At 54.1% G+C, this 24,990-nt stretch overlaps 10 protein-coding genes across 10 annotated transcripts; 5 read left to right on the top strand and 5 right to left on the bottom strand.

The window, feature by feature from the left end:
* Positions 1-172: 172 nt before the first annotated feature.
* Positions 173-595, bottom strand: J4E92_008209 (uncharacterized protein; the record flags this gene model as incomplete). Its single annotated transcript, XM_051499562.1, has 1 exon — positions 173-595. The coding sequence occupies one exon, from the start codon at positions 593-595 to the stop codon at positions 173-175; it is 423 nt and encodes a 140-aa protein (XP_051350345.1).
* A 3,129-nt stretch (positions 596-3,724) lies between these two features.
* Positions 3,725-5,483, top strand: J4E92_008208 (uncharacterized protein; the record flags this gene model as incomplete). Its single annotated transcript, XM_051499561.1, has 3 exons — positions 3,725-3,901; positions 3,955-4,286; positions 4,463-5,483. The coding sequence occupies 3 exons, from the start codon at positions 3,725-3,727 to the stop codon at positions 5,481-5,483; spliced, it is 1,530 nt and encodes a 509-aa protein (XP_051350344.1).
* Positions 5,484-6,186: 703 nt separating this feature from the next.
* On the top strand, positions 6,187-6,877 carry J4E92_008207 (uncharacterized protein; the record flags this gene model as incomplete). Its single annotated transcript, XM_051499560.1, has 2 exons — positions 6,187-6,764; positions 6,814-6,877. 2 exons carry the CDS (start codon positions 6,187-6,189, stop codon positions 6,875-6,877), a joined length of 642 nt encoding a protein of 213 aa, XP_051350343.1.
* Positions 6,878-7,806: 929 nt separating this feature from the next.
* J4E92_008206 (uncharacterized protein) lies at positions 7,807-8,704 on the top strand (the record flags this gene model as incomplete). The annotated part of the gene is made up of 3 exons (XM_051499559.1): positions 7,807-8,141; positions 8,194-8,280; positions 8,326-8,704. The coding sequence occupies 3 exons, from the start codon at positions 7,807-7,809 to the stop codon at positions 8,702-8,704; spliced, it is 801 nt and encodes a 266-aa protein (XP_051350342.1).
* Positions 8,705-8,898: 194 nt separating this feature from the next.
* Positions 8,899-9,978, bottom strand: J4E92_008205 (uncharacterized protein; the record flags this gene model as incomplete). The annotated part of the gene is made up of 1 exon (XM_051499558.1): positions 8,899-9,978. One exon carries the CDS (start codon positions 9,976-9,978, stop codon positions 8,899-8,901), a length of 1,080 nt encoding a protein of 359 aa, XP_051350341.1.
* Positions 9,979-10,831: 853 nt separating this feature from the next.
* On the bottom strand, positions 10,832-12,469 carry J4E92_008204 (uncharacterized protein; the record flags this gene model as incomplete). The annotated part of the gene is made up of 1 exon (XM_051499557.1): positions 10,832-12,469. One exon carries the CDS (start codon positions 12,467-12,469, stop codon positions 10,832-10,834), a length of 1,638 nt encoding a protein of 545 aa, XP_051350340.1.
* A 3,548-nt stretch (positions 12,470-16,017) lies between these two features.
* Positions 16,018-16,981, top strand: J4E92_008203 (uncharacterized protein; the record flags this gene model as incomplete). Its single annotated transcript, XM_051499556.1, has 2 exons — positions 16,018-16,116; positions 16,178-16,981. 2 exons carry the CDS (start codon positions 16,018-16,020, stop codon positions 16,979-16,981), a joined length of 903 nt encoding a protein of 300 aa, XP_051350339.1.
* Positions 16,982-17,514: 533 nt separating this feature from the next.
* On the top strand, positions 17,515-18,025 carry J4E92_008202 (uncharacterized protein; the record flags this gene model as incomplete). The annotated part of the gene is made up of 2 exons (XM_051499555.1): positions 17,515-17,525; positions 17,710-18,025. 2 exons carry the CDS (start codon positions 17,515-17,517, stop codon positions 18,023-18,025), a joined length of 327 nt encoding a protein of 108 aa, XP_051350338.1.
* A 447-nt stretch (positions 18,026-18,472) lies between these two features.
* GCS1 (Zn finger-containing GTPase- Activating Protein for ARF) lies at positions 18,473-21,554 on the bottom strand (the record flags this gene model as incomplete). Its single annotated transcript, XM_051499554.1, has 7 exons — positions 18,473-19,450; positions 19,499-20,081; positions 20,134-20,262; positions 20,310-20,458; positions 20,515-20,580; positions 20,632-20,891; positions 21,395-21,554. The coding sequence occupies 7 exons, from the start codon at positions 21,552-21,554 to the stop codon at positions 18,473-18,475; spliced, it is 2,325 nt and encodes a 774-aa protein (XP_051350337.1).
* Positions 21,555-22,629: 1,075 nt separating this feature from the next.
* Positions 22,630-24,326, bottom strand: J4E92_008200 (uncharacterized protein; the record flags this gene model as incomplete). The annotated part of the gene is made up of 4 exons (XM_051499553.1): positions 22,630-22,727; positions 22,782-22,887; positions 22,940-24,269; positions 24,322-24,326. The coding sequence occupies 4 exons, from the start codon at positions 24,324-24,326 to the stop codon at positions 22,630-22,632; spliced, it is 1,539 nt and encodes a 512-aa protein (XP_051350336.1).
* Between the last annotated feature and the right edge of the window lie 664 nt (positions 24,327-24,990).

Genomic DNA, 24,990 nt, shown 5'->3' with positions numbered 1-24,990 from the left:
TTGTGTCTTGCGGTTGTTCCAGTGAAGACGCTGAAGCGCATCCGAACTTCCTCTATGCCCCTTCCTTCTCCACAAGCCGACTCTTGTCCGCGACAGTTTATTCACGACCTGGTGTTCCTTATACATCGCCACAACACTATCCCAATGCCTTAGGTATGGGTCTATAAACGCATCAGCGCCACATGCCCTCGAAGCCCCTCGTCCCTCCACTACCAAACCCCTCCTGTCCACGCGCTTGCCCCTCGTCCAGATCATGCGTCTCGCCGCTCTCCAGGCCAGCAACAAACATCTGGAAACTCCAGAGGAAGGTCTGGAAGAGCATGATCTCTTTCTGCTGTCCGAGCAGTCTCGCAATGACCTCCTGCATCTCTATAGAAGTAGTCCTAGTTGCTGCTGCGTAGTGTGTCTCGAAGGCAGTGTAGGCTACGACGTAGGCGTTGTTTTGGGTGATGTAGAGGTCTGTGAGCATGGTTTGGTGGGCGCGGAGAGTGGTGAGGAGGGTGGAGGTGGGTTTGGCTTCTGGAAGCAGGGGTCGTGAGGGCGTGGTTGGGTGGCGAGCTGTGAGAGCTGGTATGCTATGTTGGGAGTCGGACATCGTGGTGGTGGTGGTGGTGGTGATCTTTGGATCTGGGATCAGCTTTGGAGCTGCAGGAATATCTGAAGTGGCGAAAGTAGGCGATGTCACGGTTGTGATCAAGGCCGAGGGGAGAGGGTGTGCGCGAAATCGAGAATCGGAGTGAAATGGTGGGATGTGCAAAATGATCTTCATTGCCTGGCCAGAAGGGTTTAGGTAGCCGTGATGTATGTACTTGCAAGAAAATTAATGCCGGACTGCAGGTTTAACGACGAGAAAGCTTCATGTTGGGCTCATATTGGTCGATGCTCTGGGATTTCTCGGTGGTAGAGTGTCCGTCTCTGAGGGGGTATCGAATTTCCTTCTTGGTGGTAACCAATCTAGGCTTGTCTTGTTGTCCGCCGCGAAATCTTCTTCGCTGCTCCGTGTAACATTCCAGTGCGTATCCCGCCTAGAAGTCCTATTCCTGCTACTGCCAGTGGAAACAGCATCCATCTTGATCGTGCCTGCGTTGTTCTGGTCTGCTCCAGATCCACTCGGGCTGTGCCGAACGTATCCATTCGTATCATAAGATATGCTAGGCGTGTAGGCACGGCGAAAGAACACAGCAAACGCAGGGCAGCAACCAATGCAGATAGCTACAGATGACTCGATGAGCGTCCAGAACGCTAGCCAGGTCGGACTGGGTGCTGTGCTTTCTCCGGACTTTCTGCCGACCTGTATAACGCGTAGAGTGGCGAAGGTGATGCAAACGAAGCCAGATGCGAAGAGTGCGATGATAGCGATCTTCTGCGCGGGTACCATTTGAAGGTTCCAGACAAGTCGGATTGGTAGAAACATGACTGGCAGCATTAATACCAACGTTTTTAGTAGGAAGGATCTATCACATACTCATGAGGTCTGATAGGATATCGACGGCGTAGGACATGTACAGGCTAACAAGCTGGGCACGAATATTTCGGGGGGTATTTGGGCAGTCTCCTCTGGCTACCAAGGCGGTGAAATCGGGACAAGAAGTAAGATAAGAAGCGATACAGCCGAGAACAGACTACGTCGGAGGTTTTAGTGTGGTTAAAGAGCGTGCAATAATATAGACTTACAACTATACAAAATGTGAATACTGCCCACCAAAGTCTTGTCCATACACGCGGAAGGCCCTTTAGTAATTTTTTGTACAGTGCCAACAGAGACAGCTTGACCGACCATAGCGTCAACCAAAACAGTACAGTGGTAACGAACACAATCCGAACGTTGAGCACGAAGTCGGACTGGAATGTTGGCCAAGGTTCAAGTGATCCTACCAGAACCTTTGAAATGTCGAAGATTGTAGAAATGTTAACCAGGTAGCATATCGACAAGGCGAGGAACAATGCAAAAGCTAGGTACATGAGATAGTCTTGCAACTCCATAGCTTTGCGCCTCCACACCTGCACGCCTATACGTACGAGCATGATGGCTGAAGCTAATACCACTATAGCGTAAGAGGCCCGAAAGAACTCGGGCTCTGATATGATCTCTTTGTACTGGGCAGACATGGCTCGGTGTCTGACATCGGACTGTATCGGCCGCTGACTGACCTCGGGTGTATAGAAGGGAATGCGCAACGATGGTAGAAGAGTGTAGTCACCACAGTAGACATCGTCCTTTTCTCTTTTTGCCTGAACAGCACATATCAGTCCCCAAGGTGATCAATAATCTTATGCTCAAAGAGCGGCCAGCTGCAGCATAGATCTAGAAAAGCAGGTCCCATAAAGTGCGGCACAGTACATCCGTGGTCCCCTCGCTGCATAAGGCGTGGCAGGGGTCGGACACGGCCCGGCGTGGGACGCGAATTAGGTTGATTCCTCTCAGGTTGGGGCCAAGTCCTTGAGGCTCGGTTAGCAGATGGTCAATCTAGAATTGAATCCTACGGTGGCGATATCTAGGTGTGGACATAGCAGCCGTCCAAGAGCTTCGGCCCCGGCCGTCGCGAGCGAAAACTTAGTCTTGTTCGTATATGTAGAGCGTTCCAAGTCAAGCTAGATGATGGTTCTGAACGGGAGGCGTTCTGGCATCCCAACAATATGTATTGGGGTGATGTGAGTCATGCTGCGATGCGTCTCGCATCGTGCTATGAGAGCGGCGAAGTTTAAACGCCACTTCGGATGTTCTGGCGGATGCAGGAACGTTAGTGCCGCTAGGTAAAACAAGGGGTTGTGCCGCACGGGCTAGGGCTTATCTAGGCGGTGGCATTGGCGGAGACACCCGCCCAACTTCACGAGCTAGCAGCCCGCATATCATTTAGCCACGTCTTCCATCAGCACAAGTATACGCGTCTTCCCACGACTGTCGTCGCCAAACATGTATACCCAAGTTCTTCTCAATACTGAGCCATTTGCAAATTCACCGGTCCGAGCAGACATGACTCTCCACAAACTCAACTTCACCTGCGGGCGTCTTTTGAACGGGTGCTATGATGCGAAGGATGCTGCCGTGTGCAGTGGGGTCATGCAGACCAGGGGAAGAGAACTATATGCATGTAACGTGAGCGTTGGCAAGGATCTCGGTAATACTGCCTCTTCGTCATTTTAGGTCAAACACAGAAGCGCGATGTACGAAGTCAGTATATGTCTCACACGCAGTCCGTACATGGGAGATTTTACCAAGCAGGAACGAAGACCATGACCGCCAGACTAATGGACTCAATCGACAAGCATCGCAAACTACGGACGCATAAAAAAGCACACCCATGGAAATATCTAAAAGATGGTGTTTAGTTCATCTAAACCTACATGTTGAGATCTTCACTGGACTAGAAACAGACAGGGGTTTGGCTGACTCATCCCGAGGTCTTCGATGTACACATGTGCACTGCATGCCAGCTTACCCTTTCTAAGACTGAAGGCATGTACAAGGATAGAAACGCCAACAAGCCCGTCGATGTCGGGCTACAGCATTCCCCGCGCCCGGCACATCGCCGAGGATTCGCACGTAAGGTTGGAATGATAAAAGGATGCCGTTCCCTAGTACTGGGTCGCAACCACCATCATTGCAGATTCCTTCCTGTAAATGCGCAGCGTTCTTCCTGCGCCCAGCACAATCGTGTCACATTCGGGCAATTCTTTTCGTAAACCCTGTTTGTAGATCGATCCTGCTTTTCCGATCGAAAGGATGAAGTACGCCGTCTCATCTGCTGCCTTGGTGGCAGGCGTCGTATCCCAAGCTACTTTCGAACCCGCAGACTTCAATGTAACTGAGGCATTGCTCAATAATGGTGTTAAAGTCTCTGCTTTACCCGAGCTTGCACCTTTAGCAGAGAGATCCTCATTGGATGGCTGCTCTATCGCCGTAAGTACTGATGAACGACCATGCAAAATTCGTAAAGACTAACATGTCGTCAGTGTAACTCGTTGAAGTTGATCTTTGGTGACGACCAAGTCGAGACACAGTCTGAAGCCGCATACGATGCGTTCATCGGCGATTACTGGGCCGGTCAACAAAGAGACATCTCTCCACAATGTGTCTTCAAACCTGAGAAAGCCTTGGATGTCTCAACTTCCATCCTTCTCTCACGTCTTACGCAATGTCCTTTCGCCGCTAAGAGTGGAGGCCACTCAGCAGTACCCGGCGGCTCGAACATCGAGGGTGGTATCACAATCAGTTTCGAGAAGATGAACAAGACAACAGCATCTTCTGACAAGAAGAGCGCTACGTTTGAGCCTGGCCAAACATGGTACGACGTGTACACAAAGCTTGAGAAAGATGAAGTTGCCATCATTGGTGGTCGAGTAAGTAGGACTATGTGAGGATAGAGAGGCGTGTCACTGATGATTGCTTAGGTTGCTAGTGTCGGTGTGGGTGGGCTAACTCTAGGCGGAGGTAAGGACCAGAATATCACAACACTACCAGTCAACATGCGCTGAACCAATCTTCAGGCATCTCCTACTTCTCAAGCGTATACGGCTTGGCATGCGACAACGTCATCTCATATGAACTGGTCACCGCTTCTGGACTTATCATCAACGTCAGCAAGGATTCGTTTCCAGACCTCTACTGGGCTCTTCGAGGGGGTGGCAACAACTTCGGTATCGTCACCAAGTTCAACGTCAATGCTATCCCCAGAGCGCCAACCATGTGGGGTGGTATGCGAGCATATTACGGAAACCAATCCGAGACTCTCATAAAGGCGTACTACAATCTCGGCATGAACGGAAAGAACGACGGAAAGGCACATCAGATCTTGTCGTTCGGCTATGGGGCTGAAGTCGGGGAGATCGCTCAGGTCGAGCTGGAATACTCAGACCCTATCACTGACGCACCAGTCCTTGCCGAGTACAACAGCATCAAGGGAGCGATCTCAGACAAAGCTGGAATCAACAGCCTCGCAAACCTTACCGCGAACCTAGCGGCCCCAGGTGCAGCTGCTCGACAGGCGTTCTGGACCTGGACGACTAAGCTTGACCTGGAAATGGCCACTCTGGCTAAAGACACCTTCTATGAGGAGCTTGACAGTATCCTCGACGTACCCGGTCTTCTTGGAGCTGTTTCGCTCCAGGTGCTGACCGACCCTATCATTGAGAAAAGTGCCACCAATGGAGGTAATGCGCTTGGGCTTGACCCTAAGGACGGCCCTCTCATGTTAGCTCTTGTGTCCATGAGTTGGGCCAACAGCGGGGACGATGACAAAATGAACAAGTTCCACGCACGCATCAAGGACCGCTGTGTGGCGGCAGCCAAGGCTAAGGGCAAAGCAAACGAGTATCTGTACATGAATTACGCCAGCCCGTGGCAGGATCCCGTTGCTGGATACGGCCCCGCGAATAAGGCCAGATTGCAGGCCATCTCTAAGAAGTATGATCCTACCGGTGTGTTTGAGATTCTCCAACCCGGCTACTTCAAACTCAACGGCCCACCACGGAATGATTTGTAAAGGGTTCAATTTTGCACATCTGGCACACGGTAGCCACAGTCAAACAATTCATGTTGTTCATATGATCTATTTCCCTCTCTTCTGGCGCTGCTGTGATAAGCCTCTGCTTCCGTGCTCACTTCTTATCTTTTGTCTCGGTGGTATCACTGCCGATAGACACACGTTAGCGATTATCTCGCGTTGACTGGAGGTAACCAGTCGAAAAGGCTTTTGACTGGCGTCATGACCGACGGTTGAATGGTGGTTGCTGAAGTGGCAAGGACGTCGATACAACGAAGTGAATGCGGCTTCACGTGACGTCCATCCGATCAAGATATCATCACTTCGTACTATACTGGAGGGTATCTCCTGAGTACTGCGCATCTCCCAACGGCTCTTAGTTACAGTCTGCAGAAGCTTCGGCGCCATTGCGACATCAGATGGTCTTCAGAAGCGGTGTGCGGCCGCTCAGTGAGCGCCCGCAAACGCGCAAGGACGCGAAACTTTGCTGGACCCTTTTTCTTCGCGACGATATCCCACACCTTCTCAAGTCAATACTGCCAGCACGAACAAATTCGACATCACAAAGCATTTCGTTCGCCCGTTACCTGTGTCTTCCCAATCACATCCTCACAATCGTGCGCACCGCCGTCGTCCGATCAGTCAGTACATCAACAAGCCACCGCCGAAGCTGTCACCGCCAATTGCAGCTCCCCAAGACAACATGGCACCTCGTTCGCGCCTGCCTTCGCGCGATCCCCTCCTCCAAGACGAGAGCGACAGGCTCGTCTACGCGAGCAAGCGCGCCGTGGACAGACAGAACTCCGAGATCTTCAAGCTGGATGACCAGTATGAAGAGCTTCTTGATCAGGCCGAGAATTCTCGACATGAGCAGGAGAAGCTGATCGAAGCCTACCATGGCGCCGACAGCAAAGTGACCAGACTGGATGGTCAGAACAAGAGGCTGAGGGCGGAGCTCGAGCTCGTGGGGACGGAGAACGACGAGCTGAAAGCTCACAACAGCGATCTCGTCCGGCGTCTGGCGGAGAGCGAGCGAGAGAACGCTCGTCTCAAGTCTGCTGAGAAAGAGAAGAAGCGCAAGCGCGAGGACTTGCCGTCGTCGTTTGAGGAGGGTCCAGATGCGGACGAGAGCGCATCCAAGACAGAAGAGAGTTCTCAGGCCAAGGTCCATGGGGACTTGGTCCTTGGCAGGCCGAAGCCACAAGAGATGGCTGCGGCAGTACAGGAGGAGAAGCGGGCTCACAAGAGACCCAGGCGACGACGTCACCGCGATGATACAAGGTATGTCAACATATATCATATTGTCGTCTTCAACTAACATTCGTGATAGTAGGTCTACCGTCAAGGCTGCTGTCGAGGTGGAGGCGGATGTGGTGGAGAAGATGGATGCGTAGATACGGGAGACGCTCGAGGAGGGTGGTAGGATACTGCGTGGTGTATACATGGATGTGTAGGATAGATAGATAGTCACGTCAATAGTACTGAGTACCTCCCCACCGCTCCATAGTATCTTGAATCCTGCGGTGTTGCAGCCATGTGGACCCCAAACTTATGCTAATATCTCACTTGTTGAACGAGAACTCTTCCTCAATTCCATGCAACAAGGCCTGGAGATCAATGAAAAGAAAGTGTTGGGCGCGAGACACCCGGTTCACCAGATTCACACCAAAGGTTGCGACCTGACACTCGCACGATTACGACCATGAGGCAACTAGAGCCTCGAATGGCCGACCTCGCGTGTTACTCACGGGCAGCCGGAGCTGCGAGCGTGATGTGAATCCCATGCAGATGCGAGTATCATCCCATAGAATGGGTATGTACTCTGAGCGAACGATACCCACCGAGGTAGGTATGTTCAACGAACGAGAGTCAAGGACAAGAGAAGATGCAGTGCTTGCAAGCGCCGCTCCAATAACAGACCTCCAGGGCTGCTAGACTGGTCTGTTATAATCTCAACTTGGAGCCTTGCTGGTTGAAGTTCTTGCTGGGACCTCGCCGCACCCGAAGGCGACGTAACAGCTGCGCCTAAAGAAGAAGAAGAGGAATTGGGCGGGAAGTTGAGTATATATGTGCGACGAGAAGGCGCTAGTTAGCGAGCACGTGAGCTGTTTTACATCGCCTGGTCGTCAGTCTGGCGGCGTAGACGCGCTGTTTGTGTGACCAATAAGTGGAGAAAGTGAAGGTGAGAAGCCGCTAGTGACGAAAGCAAGAGATCTCTAGGCAACCATTGAATCAGATACTACCGCTCAAACACCTCCGTCGAACAAGACACTTCCTTTTTTTGTCACTCCATTACCTACGCGTCCAATCAATATCATACAAGATGCCCGTCAACAACAGTTCCACCCAGACAGACGACGTCACCGCTCGCGCCGACGCGACTGGCGACAGCGACTCACCCATCGACCGTAGCTCGCGGATCAATGAGCTCAAGGCGACTCAGACGTCACTCGTGGAGCTGATGTTCGATTTGGTCAAAGATAAGGCAGAAAGCGTCGGCAAGGATGAATACCTGACGCAGATGGAGAAGCGGCTGGAAGAGTTGGAGGAGACCAATCGGCAGCAGCGCGAATGTCTAGACGAGTCGGAGCGCGAGTGTCAGGAACTGGCTTTTGCAGCGAAGATGTACAAAGTGAAGAGCGAATTGTACGATCGCGGGTAGGTCCTTCCATGAGTCTTTGAGAGGCCGAGGCTAATACATTACCATCAGTGTTGCTCAAGAGACCGCCATATCTACGCCGGACGGCTACGAGCCTGACCTCCCAGAAGGTCCCAAGCGAAGCTTGGATGAGATGCAGTACGTACATTTGAACACGTGACCGAGCTCCACTGACATGTACAGATCCGAGAGTGAAAGCCAGCCAGCACCCGCCGCCAAGCGAGTCAAGGTCGCCAAGGAGCGTATCATCGTGTGTATTTTCTGTTTTCGGAACGGCATGCGGTGTGACTCCGGGGAGCCATGTCAGAGCTGCCTGAAGAACCGTAGCAAGTGCCAGCGTGCGAAGTGTGCCAACTACAAGGCTGGCAAATGTTCCGTCCCAACTTGTACCAGGGTACATGAAGATGACGAGCGGAAGTACAAGAGGACCGTGAACGCAGGTCATGTGGGCAGGAAGGATACGGGTGGTACGTCCAAGGGCGGTCAAGGTGGCGATGAAGGAGGGAAGCCTCCAAAGCGCAAGGGCGGTGGTGCGTCAGGTGTACTAGTAAAGGGTTTCTGAGAAGGCATGAGGGAGCCTGGAGGTCGTCAGCTCGACCGCGAAGATAGAAGACACCATCCCAGAACCAATGTAGCCACAAACATCATCGTAGAGAACTAGGTTTGAGGATGTAAAAGTACCCGAAGGGCAGCACGCTTCACCATATCACAACTTCTGAAACCTCATGATACAAAGTAGCCATCATAACAATCCCATCAACCAAGCATACTCCTCTTCCTCCCCCTCAATCTGACACCCTCTAACCTCTTTAGTACACCCCTAGCTCCCTTCCCGCACTCCCCATACGCCTTGAGCACTTCCTGGAATAGCGGCTCCGCAGCGGGATGTGTTGCCGAGAACGCTCTTTCAAGTACGTACAGATCAACAGCCTTGTCCTCGTCTTGTATGCTAGCGGTTGTGAGACCGAAGTCTATGAGGAAGATGTCGCCAGCTAGCGAGTTGGTGTTGGACTGTTGCGGCGGGTCCGCAGGGGGGAGGTCTGGAGGTTCCTCGCCATTCATGGCTGCTTCGCGGAGTGTGCTCGTTGTCTGTTTTCCGCGTGGTATTCGTCGTTGTGGTTGTTGTGCTGGAGTGTCTTGCGACTTGGGCGTTCGTAACATGATGTTGCTTGTTGTGAGATCTCCGTGACATACTCCCAGTTCGTGCAGCTTGCCTACTTCCCGTCCGACTCTTCGCATTAGGTCTAGTATCTCTTCTTGTCCTTCCCGTGCGTCTTTCTTCTCTTTTTCTCTCTGCGTGACTTCATGTGCCCACCCATCCAACACTTTCCTCACAGTCCTCCCATCCACATACTCCAGCACCAACCATCCCGCATCCCAGTCCGCGCCAATCACCCCCGGTACATTAACGCCATCTCTCTTGACTCTTATAAGACTTCGTGCCTCGGCTAGTAACCTCTGCTTTGTAAGGCGCTTGTCTAGGGTAGGATGTCTGTATGGCTTCGGTGGGCGGTATTTGACGACGACGGGCGTATGGGGCGTGAGGAAAGTAGTCTTGTATACAAGGGCCTCGGCGCCTTGTGTTATGATTTCGAGCGCATCCTGGGAGAAAGGCGCGGGGAGCGTGTGGAGCGGACGCGACGTTTCGGGCGGTGGTGGGGGTTCGATTGGAGGGACGACAGGCGGCTCGGCCATTGCGATGCGGTTTGTATCGATGGGCGTGGCTTGCTGCGAGTTCTTGGTTGTGTATGAACCAGAGGATGGCGTATTGAATTTGCAGGGCGTAGGCGAATTCGGGACGCGTGGTGTCGAGTGGAGATATTTTGGTGTTGACATTTGAAGCTTCGCAGCTGCCCCGCGATGCGACACCAGCCTTCAGCCCTGTCACGCTTATCGATTCTCTAGCTTCAACACCACGCGAGCATTTTGTCGATCACCGTTCAACAGCCATGGCCACACTACAGTACCGAGATTAGCTTTGACCCTGACAGAGTCGCCGTTGAGCACAGATGGAGATTACTTCTCCGGATTTGCAGACTCATTTCATGAGATTGCGAGCTGTGTCACGGACATACAAGGGTTGCTGCTAGCCAATGCCTGACTTTCTGGGGAAAGTAGCCCATAAGTCAAATCATAGGCCTCATCTCACAATTGAATAGCGTGCGTTTTGAAAGCGAGTGTGATTGCATTTAGGTATCTCATCCTACATGATCCACTCTTCCTTGTGCATCGCCTGGTTGCGGCGGTAGCGAATGGATTTGGTCAAAAGCACAGTATCTTCCAACAAACAATGGTAACACAGAACTGAAGCCCCAAGAAGGCAGTGAGCTCCAGCCACAGGCCATTGAGCTCACGTCCATAAAGCATATCCCAAATCGCCCGCCCAAATCGCCGGGCCAAAAACCGTAGAGCGTTCCCGCCATGCTCATTAAAAGCAGTTCGCATAAGAGTCTGGGGAAACAAGAAGAAGGGGTGGAAAAGGAGATCTTCCCAATGGGCAAGAGACGAATGGTAATCGTGATATTCCAAAGATGGCAAAAGTGACCTTGGTCAAGTGCAGCAAACAAATGAACTAACAAACAAGGAAAGGTTCGTAATGGGCCGTAACAAGAGGCGTCCGGAGAGCGCCACAGTAATATGCACAGGGGAAGAGACTCCCAGTTTTTCTTTCCAATCCGTGGTTGATAGCTTAGAACACGGTGCTCTTGCGCTTCTCAGCGCTGGTAAGAACAAGCTTGGGCATGCGGCGTTGGCCAATCTCCTCGGGACGGATGTCGACCAGGCCGCCTCCAACGGAAGCACCGTCATCGCTGCTGACGCTGTTGGCGGTGTAGGAGCGGTTGATGGAGTTGTCGCGAGAGCGCTCCTTGGAGGCCTTGCGCTCTGAGCCAATGGCACCGTTGGCAACAGCGCGGAGGCTGCCGATGCTGGGCCTGCCCGAGAGGCTGCCACTTCCTCCGCTGCGAACACTGTCGGAGTCGTTGTCGGACGAAGGGAAGTGGTCGCTGTCCGGCGAGGCGCTTCCGCTGCCGGTACGGTGAGCGCGGCGGCCGATGCCAGCTCGCACAAGGTTGCCTACAGCCTGGCGGCGTTGACGAGTGGCAAAGTTCTTGCTACCCTCATGCTTGGTAGTAGGACGCTCCTTGAGTTCCTCGATGGAAGGAGGGTTGCGAGGCTGGCGAACTGGGTGCTCTCCAGCGCGTGCTTGACCAGGGCCGAATGTGCCAGTCATCGGGGTGGCAGGGAAGCCAACCGGGCGGGTGAAGGCAGAGCGAGGACCCTCCTCGGCCTTGCCATCAACAGCAAGAGAAGACAGGTTCTTCTTGTGGCCGCGACGGAAAGCGTTGGCAGATGGCGGTGGGAGCGGGACCACATCCTGGGGTGGGGTGTTGGACTTCTTCGGCGGCGAAGTGCTGCGCGAACCCCATGGGCTGGGGTTGCTCTCGTTGGGAGGAGAGACGTGGAGCACTGGAGTATCAACCTTGGGGGGCGAAGTAGCGAAGCGGGGAGTTGGCGGCGGCGGCGAGTGCGACAGACCCGACATACCATTCTGAGCCTGCATGTCGCCATTGTCCTGCTGGTAGCTCGGGTCAACGACGTACTGGTACTGGCCAGTCATCTGGTTGAAGACAAGGTAGACACCAGGCTGGTTGGTCTCCTGGATGGCAGCGGTGTTTCCAAACTGCTGGCCATAGGCGTTCATCTGAGGAGTGTATGGTGTGTTGGGGTACTGCTGTCCACCGCTCATGTTCATGTTGCCGAACTGCTGGGTCGTCAGAGCAAGGAGTTGCTGCTGGAGCTGCTGCTGCCTCTGGGCGAGGTAGAGCTCGGTAGCCAGGAGCTGAGCCGCAACGTTGGGGTCCATCTCGCCGTCATCGAATTCGAATTGGGGAGGGGCCAGGACCTGGTTATAGAAGTCGGGCTGCTGCTGTTGCTGCTGGTACTGGTTGACACCGCTGAAGCCAGAGCCGATGGCAGTCTGGGGACCACCCTGGTTGGTTCGGTTGAACTGCCTGGAGTTGTTGGCGTTGTTGGCACCAATATTGTGCTGGCGCTGCGAGTAGGGAGCCGAAGCAGGGGGCTGCGCAGACGTGGGAGTCTTGGGCGCAGTGCGGAGGCCGGCCAGGAGGTGGGAGCGGCTGGTGCGAGGAGTCGCAACCGAGTCCTCGGCGATGGAGGCAACCTTGGGCGGCGAGGCGACGCTGAGACGCTTAAGCTGAGCGCCCTTGCCGCGAGAGGCAAAGCTCGAGGTGGGACCGCCAAAGCCACCCTGGGATTGGAAGTTGTTGTAGGTCATCTGAGCAAGACCGCCAGCGTCCATGCTCATTGTGGTGGTCTAAGAAGAGTTGCGAACAAAGAGTAAGGTGCAACAAGGAGTATGCTAGGCGCACACGGGGAAAGATACAGAATCGAAGAAGGCCGGAAGAGGGAGTGTTGGCAAGACGGAAACCGAGCGTGCACCGACGAGACGTCTGCTGTGAGGCAGGGTGCGAATTGGCTGGCGATTATGGGATTAAGGATCGTACAGATCGGGATTGTAAGGTAGAGTTGATATCGAAAACCGGCCGATGGGCAATGTAGTTGGAGCTATTAACAAGTTCTTCGGGCGCCGTGTCGTTTGATGTGCGGTCAGAAGGATCGAGTGGTGACGGCAGCAGGCGCGGTGTGGCAGCAGCGAAGATATTTATGAAGGGGAATAGACGAACAGGCAGCGACGGGATCACGGGCAGACAAGCTGGTGGTTGATGCGTCGGCTGGCGAGCTCTTCTTCTCTCGGGGGAGCGACGGGACTGGCGCGCTCGCACAATCTCAGATTAGGCGGGGGGTAAGCTGGTCCAACTGGGGGAGCAGGTAGAAGATGCAGAAGCGGCACTGTGTAGTCGAAGAGAGCGAAGGGAGAGAGGTAGAGAGGAAAGGGCGAGATGGAGGGGCCAGGAGAGAAAAGTGACGAGCAGCGGAGGAGCAGCGAGCCATGGACGAATGCGAGCGCTATAAGTGACGGGGGACCTGTGGCAGCGACAGCGACCCTGCATCGAGCCTAGCGCTGGCAGGCCCCCTGGCCGCGCTGGACGCACGCTTGAAACGCTGGGCCTGATGCGTAATGACTGCGCTTGGGCCGTTCCTGCGTGCGAAGGCCCTCGTGTGCGAGCTGGAGCACGTCGCTTTGATGCCGTGACGGTGCATTGCGCGAAGTTGAGTGCTGCTACTGTACACAAAGCGTTCGCTGCGCTCGCGGGTTTCAGGCGCTGGGCGTCATTTGCGGGATGCTCGCTCCTGCCGCACCGGGCGAGGGCCCTGAGCGCTCCTGCCCGACGCCACGACCGTACCTTCCTCGCGGCGCACCCAGCAAGGGCAAGAGCGACTGGCAAACAGAACCACCGAAACAGCGTCTCTCATTGCTCGAGCCCCAAGCCCACGAGCACACCGCAAGACGTGATCCACTGCATCGATAGCGTCTATCTACGCCATCTCGGCCAGTCGTTCGTAGCGTCCCAGTAGTTACCAACGGCGGCTATGCGCCTGCGCGCTGCTACTGGCCAGTCCCATCGCGGCCACCGCAGCCCTTCAGCCACGCACACTCGCTCTAAATATACCCACCACCACCTGTTCACCAGCTCCAGCGACTCCTCTGCAAAGGCATTGGTGTGCACCCGTCTCTGCTCCGCAACGATGAACAGCGTGGCATGCGCATGAATGGATCCAAGCCCGGCACATCCCATCTCAAATCATTCACCTGTCTGTCAGCAGTCAGCTTCCAAATGTCCGCATCACCCACGCGCAATCTGCAATGCATGTCGTGCGGGAGGAGCATGCTTGTTGGCGTGTGCCGACCCCGGACCTGGCTGCTGTCACGCTCCCACTGCAGATCCAGCGAGATGCTCGGTGCCTTGGGGCGGCCTCGCAATCGAGTCCCTTTTTTCCACCTTTTTTACACGCGTCGGCTTCCGCGGTCTTTCAATCAACTCGTGCCAATGCGCGTGCAGCCCCTTCTTCGCTGTCGCCTGCCGTTTCGTCCCGGGTCTACCCTGCTGTCTCGCTCTGAAACTGTCGCTCCGTCTCAACCACCGCAGCCCGTGCGTCGCTCCCTCATCTCGCTAGACTCTCCCTGCAGCAACGCCTGCCAAGCCAGACTTGAAAGCGTGAAACATGCTCTCGTTATCGTCACCTAGCGTTTGGGCCCCCGAAGCTGTGGGATGCGGAAGGCGCGCTGTCAGGGCGATGCTTGAACGCTGATCTCCATTCGCGTGTGGGGACGACGCCCCTTCGTATGGAGAAGTCTGAAGACAACTCACAGGTATGTATCATCGTCCAAGCAAGCTCACCAGTCGCGCCGCTACCGCCTGCTGTACATCGTTAGACTCGCTTGCCCTTCGCGAGACTATCGAATCTAGCACCGAGGCCATTCGGAGTGAACCCGGCTACCGGTATCGTATTGGCAGCCGTTCGGTCAGAGCCGCCGTCTTTAGCGGGCAGTAAGACTGCTTACGTCCGAACCGGCCGATTGCCCTTCGAAAAGAACCTCATCAGAACGCTTTCGTTCTGGACCGGAAGCCAGCGGCAACGATGAGTGGGGCGCATGAGCCCGTTCGGGAGCGCAGAAAAAAGGCAGGAGTGAGGCGCAGGACTAGACACGACAAGGCAACACGAGTTTTATATGCCTCGAGGTTGGAAGGCTTGACATGTCCAACAGAACGGTGCATCGCAAAGTCAGCATCGTCACGCGTCTTGTCCAGATGAGCTCCCTCACCAGACAGACAGCTCCTGCACCATCAGCGCTTGAGCACGCGCTTGCGCAGCTCTGTTTCACGAACTCGATCGTCGAGGCCGTTGGACATAGTGTGCCTCTGGCGCCGCAAGGCTGCATGTTTCGAAATTTCCAAAGCTTCTCGCCCACACATAGCGTTAACCTCCAATCTTTGCCTTGGCTCACCAATGCGATGTCATCCTCCTACTGGATCGATGCTATCAGACATCGTCCATGGTGTACATACTACTTTGGACCCTCCATTTCCTTCTCAGTACCACGGGGTGAGAGACAAAGCAGCTGAGAAAGTCAGCTCTATCACCTTGTCCGCATTCAGCGCAGTCACGAGGTCGTAGACTGATGGGGCGTTCCAAGAGGTCTGGCCTCTTCCATGTGAGGGTAAGGAGTGCGCATCAATATGAAAGAGTTGACATGTCGTCAGCGCAATGCAGAGTAAGAAGTTCTTCAGTTCATCTATCGCTGACGGATAATTTGGAAAACCGACGCTGTTTGACTGATGATGTTCCCGTACTATTTGGAACGTGTTAAACAAGAGGAACGACGCTGTTGCTTGAATTCGCACAGCCAATCGTCCAGTCGCATCTAGGAATCATCCTGTCACTTCTACCAGCCGTCCAGTCGCATCTAAGAGGTCTTTGCGAGACCCACTAGTAGTGTTTTCGCATGTTTGACACTTGGCATGAGACTCGGCACGAAACATCTGACACCACATGTTCATATAGCTCTTTTTAACCAGACTTTTCTCAAGCGTCGCGAACATCAGGCAAACTGTTTCGATCAGCGCCGTCGCCCGTTTTCCGATGTCTGCGGCAGCGTTAGTAACGGAGCGATGGAGGCTCTTAGGCACGCGAGAGAGGAGTATATAGTCATCCTCCACGCTGCGCATCTTCTAACAACCAGATCTGCAGCGCATTTCCCATCTTCTACTACCTTTCTACTACCATCGATATCCTCTACAGCATCCTTCTTAATATCCACTAATACTCTTAATTGTCATCCTGACATTTCGACTTAATCCAAATCATCTCAGCCTAATACAAATCATCATGCTTTTCTCGAACATCGCAATTGCGGCTTTGGCCCAGAGCTTGACTGCCTCCGCTGCCACCATGATGGTCACGGTCGCTGCCAACAACAAGTTCCAGTTTACGCCTAACTCTATTGTTGCCCAACCCGGTGACATGGTCGCTTTCAACTTTGTCAGCCAGGTACGCAACTGCTTCCATCACTTCACCACTACTCCAACAGATACTGACTCTATCCTCACAGAACCACAGTGTCGCCTCCTCCGACGCAAACAGCCCCTGCCAGCCCCAGGCGAACGCCATCTTCTCCGACTTCCAGCCCATCCCCGGCAACCCCAACGGCTCCCCAGGTGCAGGTGGCGCTGGCGGCGCTGGTGGTGCTGGCAATGCCGCTGGAGCTTCCGCTGCCGCTAACGGTAACGGTAAAGGCAACGGCCGCAACCGCAACAACAACCGCCAAGCTGGAAACACACCCATGTTCATGGTCCCCGTCGTCGACAACCAGCCCATGTACATCTACTGCTCGCAAGCCCAACATTGCCAACAGGGCATGGTCATGGTCATCAACCCGCCCAACGCTCAGGCCGTAACTCAGTACCAGAACCTCGCTGCTCAAGCAAACAACAACGTTTCTCCCCAGGGTGGCATCAGCGGTGGACAGGTCGTCAACAACCTCGCTGGAACTACTCCCAAGAGCGTCCTCGGCGGTACGGCTGGTGATGCGGCAACGGCGGCGAAGGCGGCTACGAACGGCAATGGCAAGGGCAAGGGTGGCGGTGCTGGTGCTGGTGGTCTTGCTGGATTCCTTGCGGGCCTTGGTAAGAACAACGTCGTCGTTGAGACCAACAACAAGAAACTCTTCGGCTTCCCCGGTGCTGGTGCTCTTGGTGGTGCTGGCGCCCTCGGTGGTGGTGGTGCGGCCGCGGCCCTTGCTGGTGCTGGAGGTGCTGGAGGTGCTGGCGCCGCTGCAGGCGGTGGTGGTGCTGGTGCCATTGCTAAGAGCGGACTCAAGGGTTTCCTTAACGGACTTGCTCAGGGCGCCAACTAAGCATGCACATAAATAGAATAGATATATTTGGTTGAGTAGGAGGCCGTGGGTATGAGGTTGGGGCTGTATGGTATAAGCACGACGATATCGATGGTAGTAAAAAATGCTGGTCATTGAAATGTAAATAGTAGTAATATATACATATACCTTATGAACTTTTTTGGAGTAGTTTCTATGCATCTCCATGAGCGCTTCGTGGGAAGTTGGGTTGGTAGCAGTGACGTCACTCTCACATTCTCAAGTAGCTATTGTTCAGCGACGCTCCTTCACCCACAAACAACACAACAGACGGAGTATGAGATGCGCGTTTGTGTCTTACCTGGAGTTTTTTGATAAGTACTACTCGATCGACACCGCGATACATCGTCACTAACAGGACGCATGTCATCACTACCCAGGGCGCGCAGCAAAGTGAGAGTAAGTACACACTGCATCCAGAACAATAGCATGAAGCCGAAATATTCGCCGTTTCTTTGTCCAGCACAGCTTCACTTGCTATGTTCCTCGCGACGGTACAATGGTAAGCCACAACAATGGTAAGCAGGTAGACAGCTGGCAGCTCACTGTCCATGCGTCCACATATACCTTGATATCTACTTCTTCCAACCTCCAGACACGACTCCTACTCCTCTCAAATTTTGCTTCACGATTCAATATTGCGATAGAATCGACATTCTACATCCAAGCATCTCCTTCAAGCATCACCAACCACAACATCAATACCAAAGTCCACAACCCACACCCATCAAACACAACGACACGATGCTGGAAACCATCGCACAGCTGCTGGCCCAGCTCTCCATCTTCTACCTCCTCACCAAGACCATAATTTACAGTTTCGACTTCCCAATTCTCAACATCTCCATCCTCGTCAACGACACTACACGGCCCCCGTCTTCTCTTCCATCCACACAGGCCCGTTCCCAACACAAGCCACACGGCATCAGCAAGCAACGGATACCAAAGACGAAGAAGCTAAGGTGCAACATCACCCCCAAGATCAACGAGCTATCGTCTCCTGGTCTCCAGTGTGCAACTATGTAATCGGTCATGGAGAGAGAGACTGGAGAGTGTTGAGCGCTGGTTCGCTAACATCTTGTCGTATATGGTAAGTTGATTGCAGGCCCACTTTTATATACCTTTTACTAATCTTGATGGCAGATTTGCAGCAGTGAGCGTTGGTAGAGTCTCTGATATTCGAGATCAGTCAAGAAATAGAGGAATATGCGGGGTTTCACGTTCAGGTTATGCGAAGGGCTGATGGGTGTTTTTTTGCGATTCTTCCCTTTTGCTTATCGACAGGATCGAGGGTCTGCTTCAAGTGTACTTCACCATCGTATCATACGGAGCGAGATTGGAGTACTTTTTGTATAATTTCGATAGTGTCCTAGAACTCGAAATCTACTATTGGTCTCTATATGCAAGCAGTGTATGGAATCTATGTACTGGAACACGTCTCCCCCATCATGTACCCATGTGGCTTCATCGCACTCAACGACGTTTTCCCAGCATCTCCACACCCAAGCCATCCTTGCCTTCCTCACGTGTAATCTGCTCGGCAGCCTTGACGAGATCGTATGTGATGTCGTCTCCAACAACGCTATCCTTCTTGTAGTTTGGATGCGTCTGAACGAAATGCCTGATCCACTTGGCCGCAGTCCAGTATGTACCATTGGCGCGTTTGCGGATCAAGTCCAGGTAGGTGGCGAGATCGCATCGTGTTTCAACATCGACATTCATGCTGTTGAGGTAGGATTCCACAAGCGGGATGAGACCCGGGAAGCCATTACCATCGGAAGTAGTCTTTCCGTTGATGACTTCATTGATAGTCATCTGCTCGTACTCGTCTTCCACTGGGCCGGTGGGCGTGGCTGGGCGACTGGCATTTCCAGCTGGTGTAGATGTACCCGTTCCGCCCGACTTGTGTGCCGAGAAAGGGTCCTTTCGGAACCAGAATTTCTGCGTCGATACAGCGTCGCGGATGTGCGCAGTTTCCATGTTCTCGCTCACCAGCGTGATGGGAATGTAGAAGTTGAGGTTGAATGAGAGGATAGCACGGGTCAGTAGCACAATGAAGATCGAAAATGCAGCATTTTCGAAATCTGTGATTTGGATCTCCATGGGCCGGAACTCGACGCGCCAGCCCATGTCGGAACCAGCTGGCGGTGGCTTGAAGCGCATGTGTTGCCAATTGGTCGACTGCAGGTTTTCAAAGTGGTCGGCCTTGGTAAGGTCCAACTCTTGAAGATCTTCGGCGAAAACGACAATGGGGTCGCGGATGAACAGGTGAGCAAAGTGTGTCGCTAGGAGATCGTCCATGCCACCCTCGACTAGCCGTTGCTTGATGTCGCTGTCAATGATGAGATCAGGGTCAAGATATTCAGGACGTAGGCGAGGATCTTGGGAGATGTAGGTTGAGTTTGATGCGTAGCGAGATTTGGGTAGTCGCCATCGGTCGTTCTTGAGCGGCTATGACGTGTCAGCGGATTCGTGATACTCAACAAGCACATGACTTACCTTCTCCCCAAGTTCTTCGGGCGTACGATCATCGACCGCCCTGCTAATCTGGTTCCACCGCACATCGGTGTCGGCCAGGAAGCCCTTGTAGATGGGGGTCGCCGCCGTCAATGCTAGCAGGATAGGTGCTATCGGACTGAGCTGGTCGTACATCTTCCTTCCCTCTTCAATGTTCTTTGCTTGGAAAGTGATCTGCAGACAGCAGCTTCCCATGCCAAAAGCCATGGCATCCATGTGGATGTAATTGTCCTTGGCAGCGCCATTGCGCACGTCATCATCTTCAGGCCAGTTGTGCATGTCATAGTTGACTGTAGGATCCTTCCACGGCCATGGCGTGTTCTCGTCCTTGAACACAGGGACGTTTACTTCGACCTTCCGGCCCCTCCGCCAACGAATGTTTGCTGCCAGTGTGGGAAAGCGAATGTGTGGGTTGGCAATTTCGTCCGGAACAAACTGGGAGCGCAGCTTGGGTCCTGAAACAGGATATGATGGTACGATACAATCGGCCGATCCAAGACGGGGGAACGTCGTTAATGTGATTGGAAACTCGGTCTGTGCCATGTGATCCTTCGCTATGGTTCGTCTGCAAGAAAGGTGAGCAATCACTTCATCGACGATGAGGTGGTGTGATCTACCTCCATTTCATGTTTGGCTCAACGTCAAGCAGGTCCTTGAAGCCAATGCCCCAGGGCTTCCCAGGAGTTGCTTCGAGCATGAATCTGCCGAACTCAGGATGGAACACCGGCGCCGGGTTTTCCTTTGCGCTGCCATGGTCAGTACAAGACGTCCAAATTTGGACAGTCAGGCTCACTCGGCGTCTCCGGTTTGCAAGTCAGGCACTCCGCCGCCCTGCTGCAGAAGCTTCTCATCGTTGGCCAGCGCAGCTAGGATATCAGCCTGACGGAGCGACAGTCGGACCTTGCGGTTGTCCTGGTCATAGCAAACAACCAGGTACTCGATCTGGACGGCAGTCAGTCGCCGACGCTGCAACGGACGAGCGGATAGTAATCCTTCACCTCATCTCCCCAAAGAAGGGCATCCCTCTCCTTGCCTTTAGCATTGCGCCAGATAGCGAGTAATTGCTGTCAATCACATCAGTACGTAGTCCTTCGGGGTCTTGTCACGGAGCGTACTTCAATTCCCCATGACCTGACCTGGCCAGCGACTTTCTTGGCCTCTGGCCAGTCAAGAGGCGTTCCAAGAGCACTTGATATGGCATTAGCGAGGGCGGCGCGCAAAGTAGCACGGATCTCACAGCAGACCCATCCCCAAGTTCTGTAAGGCGTTGCGGTAGGCAGTCCAATGCGGGTTGGTGCACGGGCGGGCCGAGCAGACGTGTGAATGGGTGGCTTCTCGTCTTGAACGGCGATTGCGGGGAGGTGTTCGGGGAGCACTGCAGATTATAGGACGTTTAGCGGGGTTTGATGCAACGCAGGGCTTTTGCAGTTTTGGACGCGCTGCAGACGCCTCGGTTTCCTGCGTTATCAAGGGATCGTCGAATGGCGGGCGATTGAAGGAACGACAATTCCTACGCGCTCCGCTGGCATCGACGGGCAATTTGCAGAGCTAGAGTCGGGTGTATGGATTATTAATGCGCGATGCAGTAAGCAATTCCTGTGGCCCCTTCCGAGGAGGAAAGCCCCGCCGATGACGCTTGCCTCTTTGGTAAGCTGGTCACGACATCAACTCACTGTGACACTTCTGCTGTGCGCGCATTCCATCTTTCTTTGCGCAACATGGTTGGGCATCCTGACAGCGAGCCCGCATGTGCGAATGCGCACGGCGTAGTCTCCTGCTGTCCACAATGCGCCTCGCCTACCGCTGTCTTCAACCACGTGCACGCCTGTCGCTACGCCGCGCGAAGCCCTCCTACTGGCGCAAGACCACGCCGCGTACCTAGGTTGAGAATCCCGATAATGTACGTTGCGAAAGGGTCCCCTTGGATACCATTGTCGCGGGCCGCGGGCTCCGGTGGCATGATACCGACTGCGCCGCAAGTATTGGCTCCAAAAGCATCGACGACATGTCTCTTCTTCGCTCTACCAAGCCGGCTCATTTCTTGGGCGGTGGTGTTGTCTGAGCTAAGCAACCGCCACTGCGGTACTGCACGACCAGGATCGGCTGCTGCTAGGCGTGCCGCACACTTTGCATCGTCGAGGTGCACATCGCCTTGCATATTGGGGGCACCAGAACGCAAGGTTATCGTGTCCTCGCTACTCTGGGCCTTCTGCAGCTACTTGGGTTGCAAGGTGCGACTCCGATGAGTTGTTATTTGACAGATGATACAATATGCGGGCAGCCTGTTTATATTGGGACGAGCCTGCGTCAGTCGTGGGCTGTGGTGCGAGCACTGCGGCACCATTCTCCATACCCTCGAGGAGCAGCGGCTATCATACGGCTGTGATGCGCAAAGTGAAACAGGATATAAGGTATTAACTTCTAGATTCAATAACTTCTACGTCGCTGGGCCTGAAAGCCGGTGGTATCTCTTTGTAAACGCCTGTCAAAATCCCCAAAGACTCGCACACTTCTAGTAAAGTGTGTCGCGCAAGAATGCCTAGAAGAACAGTAATCGTGAGATGGTAAGCGCTTGTTTCGGCGCACCGAAACGCCCAACCTATGATCGAGCCATCCTAGCAGATGGTGATATACAGAGAACGCCTTCAGCCAGTCTGCGGGCCTGGAAACCCTTGTGTATGTGCCAAAATGCAACTACTACTACTAAAAGACAAGCAAGAAATAGACCGTAGTATACGTGAAGCCCTAGTGCCGAGCGTAGCATGATGTTCTGGATCCGTTGTGGGCAACATCGGTGTGTTGACACGGAGGCACCGGTTCTCCCGGTTCGCCGTCTCCTCCAGAGTCGACCAAGCCGTCTGCAAATGACGTCCCTAAAAATGGTATATGGGCCCGCCGAAAATGTGAATGATACAGGGTCATGGTCTCTAGTAAGACCCGCCAGTAGGCATGGGCCCTCTTTGTAAATGCAAACAGTATCTGCGCCAACACTCCTATGTAGTGAAGATGATAGTGACGTGTGATGGTGGTAACAAGCCCAAGAAAGATGTCGGAGCAAATATGTACGGCTCCAAGGGTGATATGTCGGGTTAGGAAATTACTGTGGTCGATAATCACATCGTGGGTGAACCATGGTCAATGGATTTGGGTCGTAAGTTTGAGCTGGTCATGGCTTGCTTGCCACCCATTTTGCGGGTAAGCTTTGCATAGTCTGAAGGCAACGTTAGTCTGTGAATACGTATACTATTGTGGATTGGCAACTTACGTAGACCGCAAGCATTGCACAAGGTCCTGGCGCCATCTGGCCCTCTTCGCCACTCAGGGGTCTCGGCTCTGTTGCAGCTATGGCATCGACCTGGCGGCGCAGCTCGCTGTCAGGTGTGTCAGTAAGAGTAGTCAGTTGGTGGGGTGTGGATTACTTACGCCTCGTTTTCGAGTCTTGTTATCGCCACCAGCAAAGCCGCCCATGCCTTTGTTGTCGTCACCGTAGTTGCTCGCATTGTCATCGTAGCCATTCATCGGTCTATACCGTGGATCCTGAGGAGGTTCCACGATGCTCGCCTGTTGATGATTGAAAACGACGTCTCGCATTCGCTGAAGGGACATCTGAATCCTTTCGCTTTGCTTGAGCATATCGTCGACCTCTTCTAACCGGGGCATTGACTGTGGTGTCATGCCGATGCGTTGGTTCTCATGCGCGCGCTGTCTGTAGATCTTCGAAAACTCTGCAATGCGTCCGGACCCGTCGGCCATCTCGTTGAGGGAAGCCTCAAGATCGAAACTCTCCAGATGACGCTTGACTGACTCGCCGTATGGAGCTAGACTTGACCGACCGATCTTCTTCTCTTCCAAGCGAGCCATTTCGGAGTCGTCCTGCCACGATTGTGGGGGATAACGGGGCGGGGCAGAGTAGGTCGAGCTTGCCGGTGGGTAAGCAGAGTTAGGAGCACTTGCTGAGGGGGCCGATGAAGGATAGCCAGGGGGGTACTGCGTGTACGGATAGTGATGGTTCATGGGTCCCGTTGATGGAGGAGCAGGGCTCTCGTAGGTGGCTGGTGGTGGCGGATATGACGGGTATGAGGCGCTGGGGCGAGTTGCGCTCGGTGGCGGGGATTGTGCAGTCTTCAGTGGGTGAAGGGCAGGTAGTTTTGAGTTGTGTTGAGGGGTAGAATACGGCGGCCGTGGATCTGAGAAGGGCGGACGAGGCAGGGCTTCTGACTGGGCCTGAGGCGGCTGTCGGGAGACTGTGGGTGATGCCGGGGCCCCGACAAATGGGCTTCTCGGGTAGGTGAATGGGTTGGAGGGTCCTTGGCTGGCGTGCTGGAGGTCAGATGGAAAGTGTCGTGGCCGTGGCTCGGCGGGAGAAGCAGCAGCAGACTGGGGATGATAATGCTGAGGAGCTGAAGTGATGGCTGAAGGTGGAGGCACTGTAGCTGGGAATGGCAGCGGCTGTTCCGAACCTAGGGCTTCATGTATCGATGGCAGGGATTGCCGGGCCGCGGGTCGTTGCGACTCTTTCTCGTCGCCAGAGGTCCTGCGTGAGTCGGGAGGAGACAATAGGCCTCCAAGCGAGCCGGGTACTGCGCTGGCGACTGACGATTGGTGATTGCTGTGCAAATGCGGCGGCCCCGCGTAGGGGTGCAATGGGCTGGGCATGGTAGCAGCAGCGGCGGCAGGGTGTTTTCTCTGATACTCGACCTCTTCGCGCTTGACTCTATCGGCGTCCATGTGGTTGATTGACGGCAGACCAATGCTACGGCGGACAGTCAGCACCCGTACGGCGGGAAGGGAGCGGGGGGCCAAACAACATACCTTTGCCTGTTGCCGGCATCTATGGTTTCCATGGTGGGTCCTGTGTCGGACGGGTCGTGGTGGTGGGATGCGACAGCGAACTGCTGCGGCAACGCGATGGCGGGGAATCGTGGGTGCCGCGACGTTGATGTACCTTCCCGCACAACGTCGACCAGCACGGAGACCTGAGGTCGTTCCTTCCCGCACAACGTCAATCGCCACGAAGCGTCTCACTTTGCTCTTTCCTCCGCAAGCGTGGCCAAGCAATTCAGTCCGATTCTTCCAAGCCCCACAGTGATGTTGCAATTGCACTCAAAAGCCGGATTTCAGCAGTGGCGACGTCCGGATCTCTTTTTCTTCAACGAATGGATCGGTAGGCAGGCAGAATACCGGGTGTTGTTGATGTTGTTGTCGCTGCCGCTCTTTCTCTTGTCGATGCTGTGGCTGACGTAGTGTCGCGGGCACGACGGCCGTGGAAGGATCGCTTGCGTCGATACACACTCAATACCGCACTATGTGTCCGTCTCTTGCTGTGCGTCGGTCTTGGTGCTCCGAGGCGGCGCTGGTGTGTTGGATGATGTGGAAAAGAGATGGGCAGGTGTGACATGGGCGGAGGAGCGGCGATCAGACAAAACCCGTGATCTCACAGCACACTACGCGGAATTCAGCGCCTCCTCTATGCC

Source organism: Alternaria infectoria, assembly GCF_024043175.1.
Source record: "Alternaria infectoria strain BMP 0036 chromosome Unknown scaffold_15, whole genome shotgun sequence".
Taxonomy (NCBI): domain Eukaryota; kingdom Fungi; phylum Ascomycota; class Dothideomycetes; order Pleosporales; family Pleosporaceae; genus Alternaria; species Alternaria infectoria.
The sequence above is the reverse complement of the archived record's forward strand: the minus strand, read 5'-3'. Positions and strand labels throughout refer to the sequence as shown.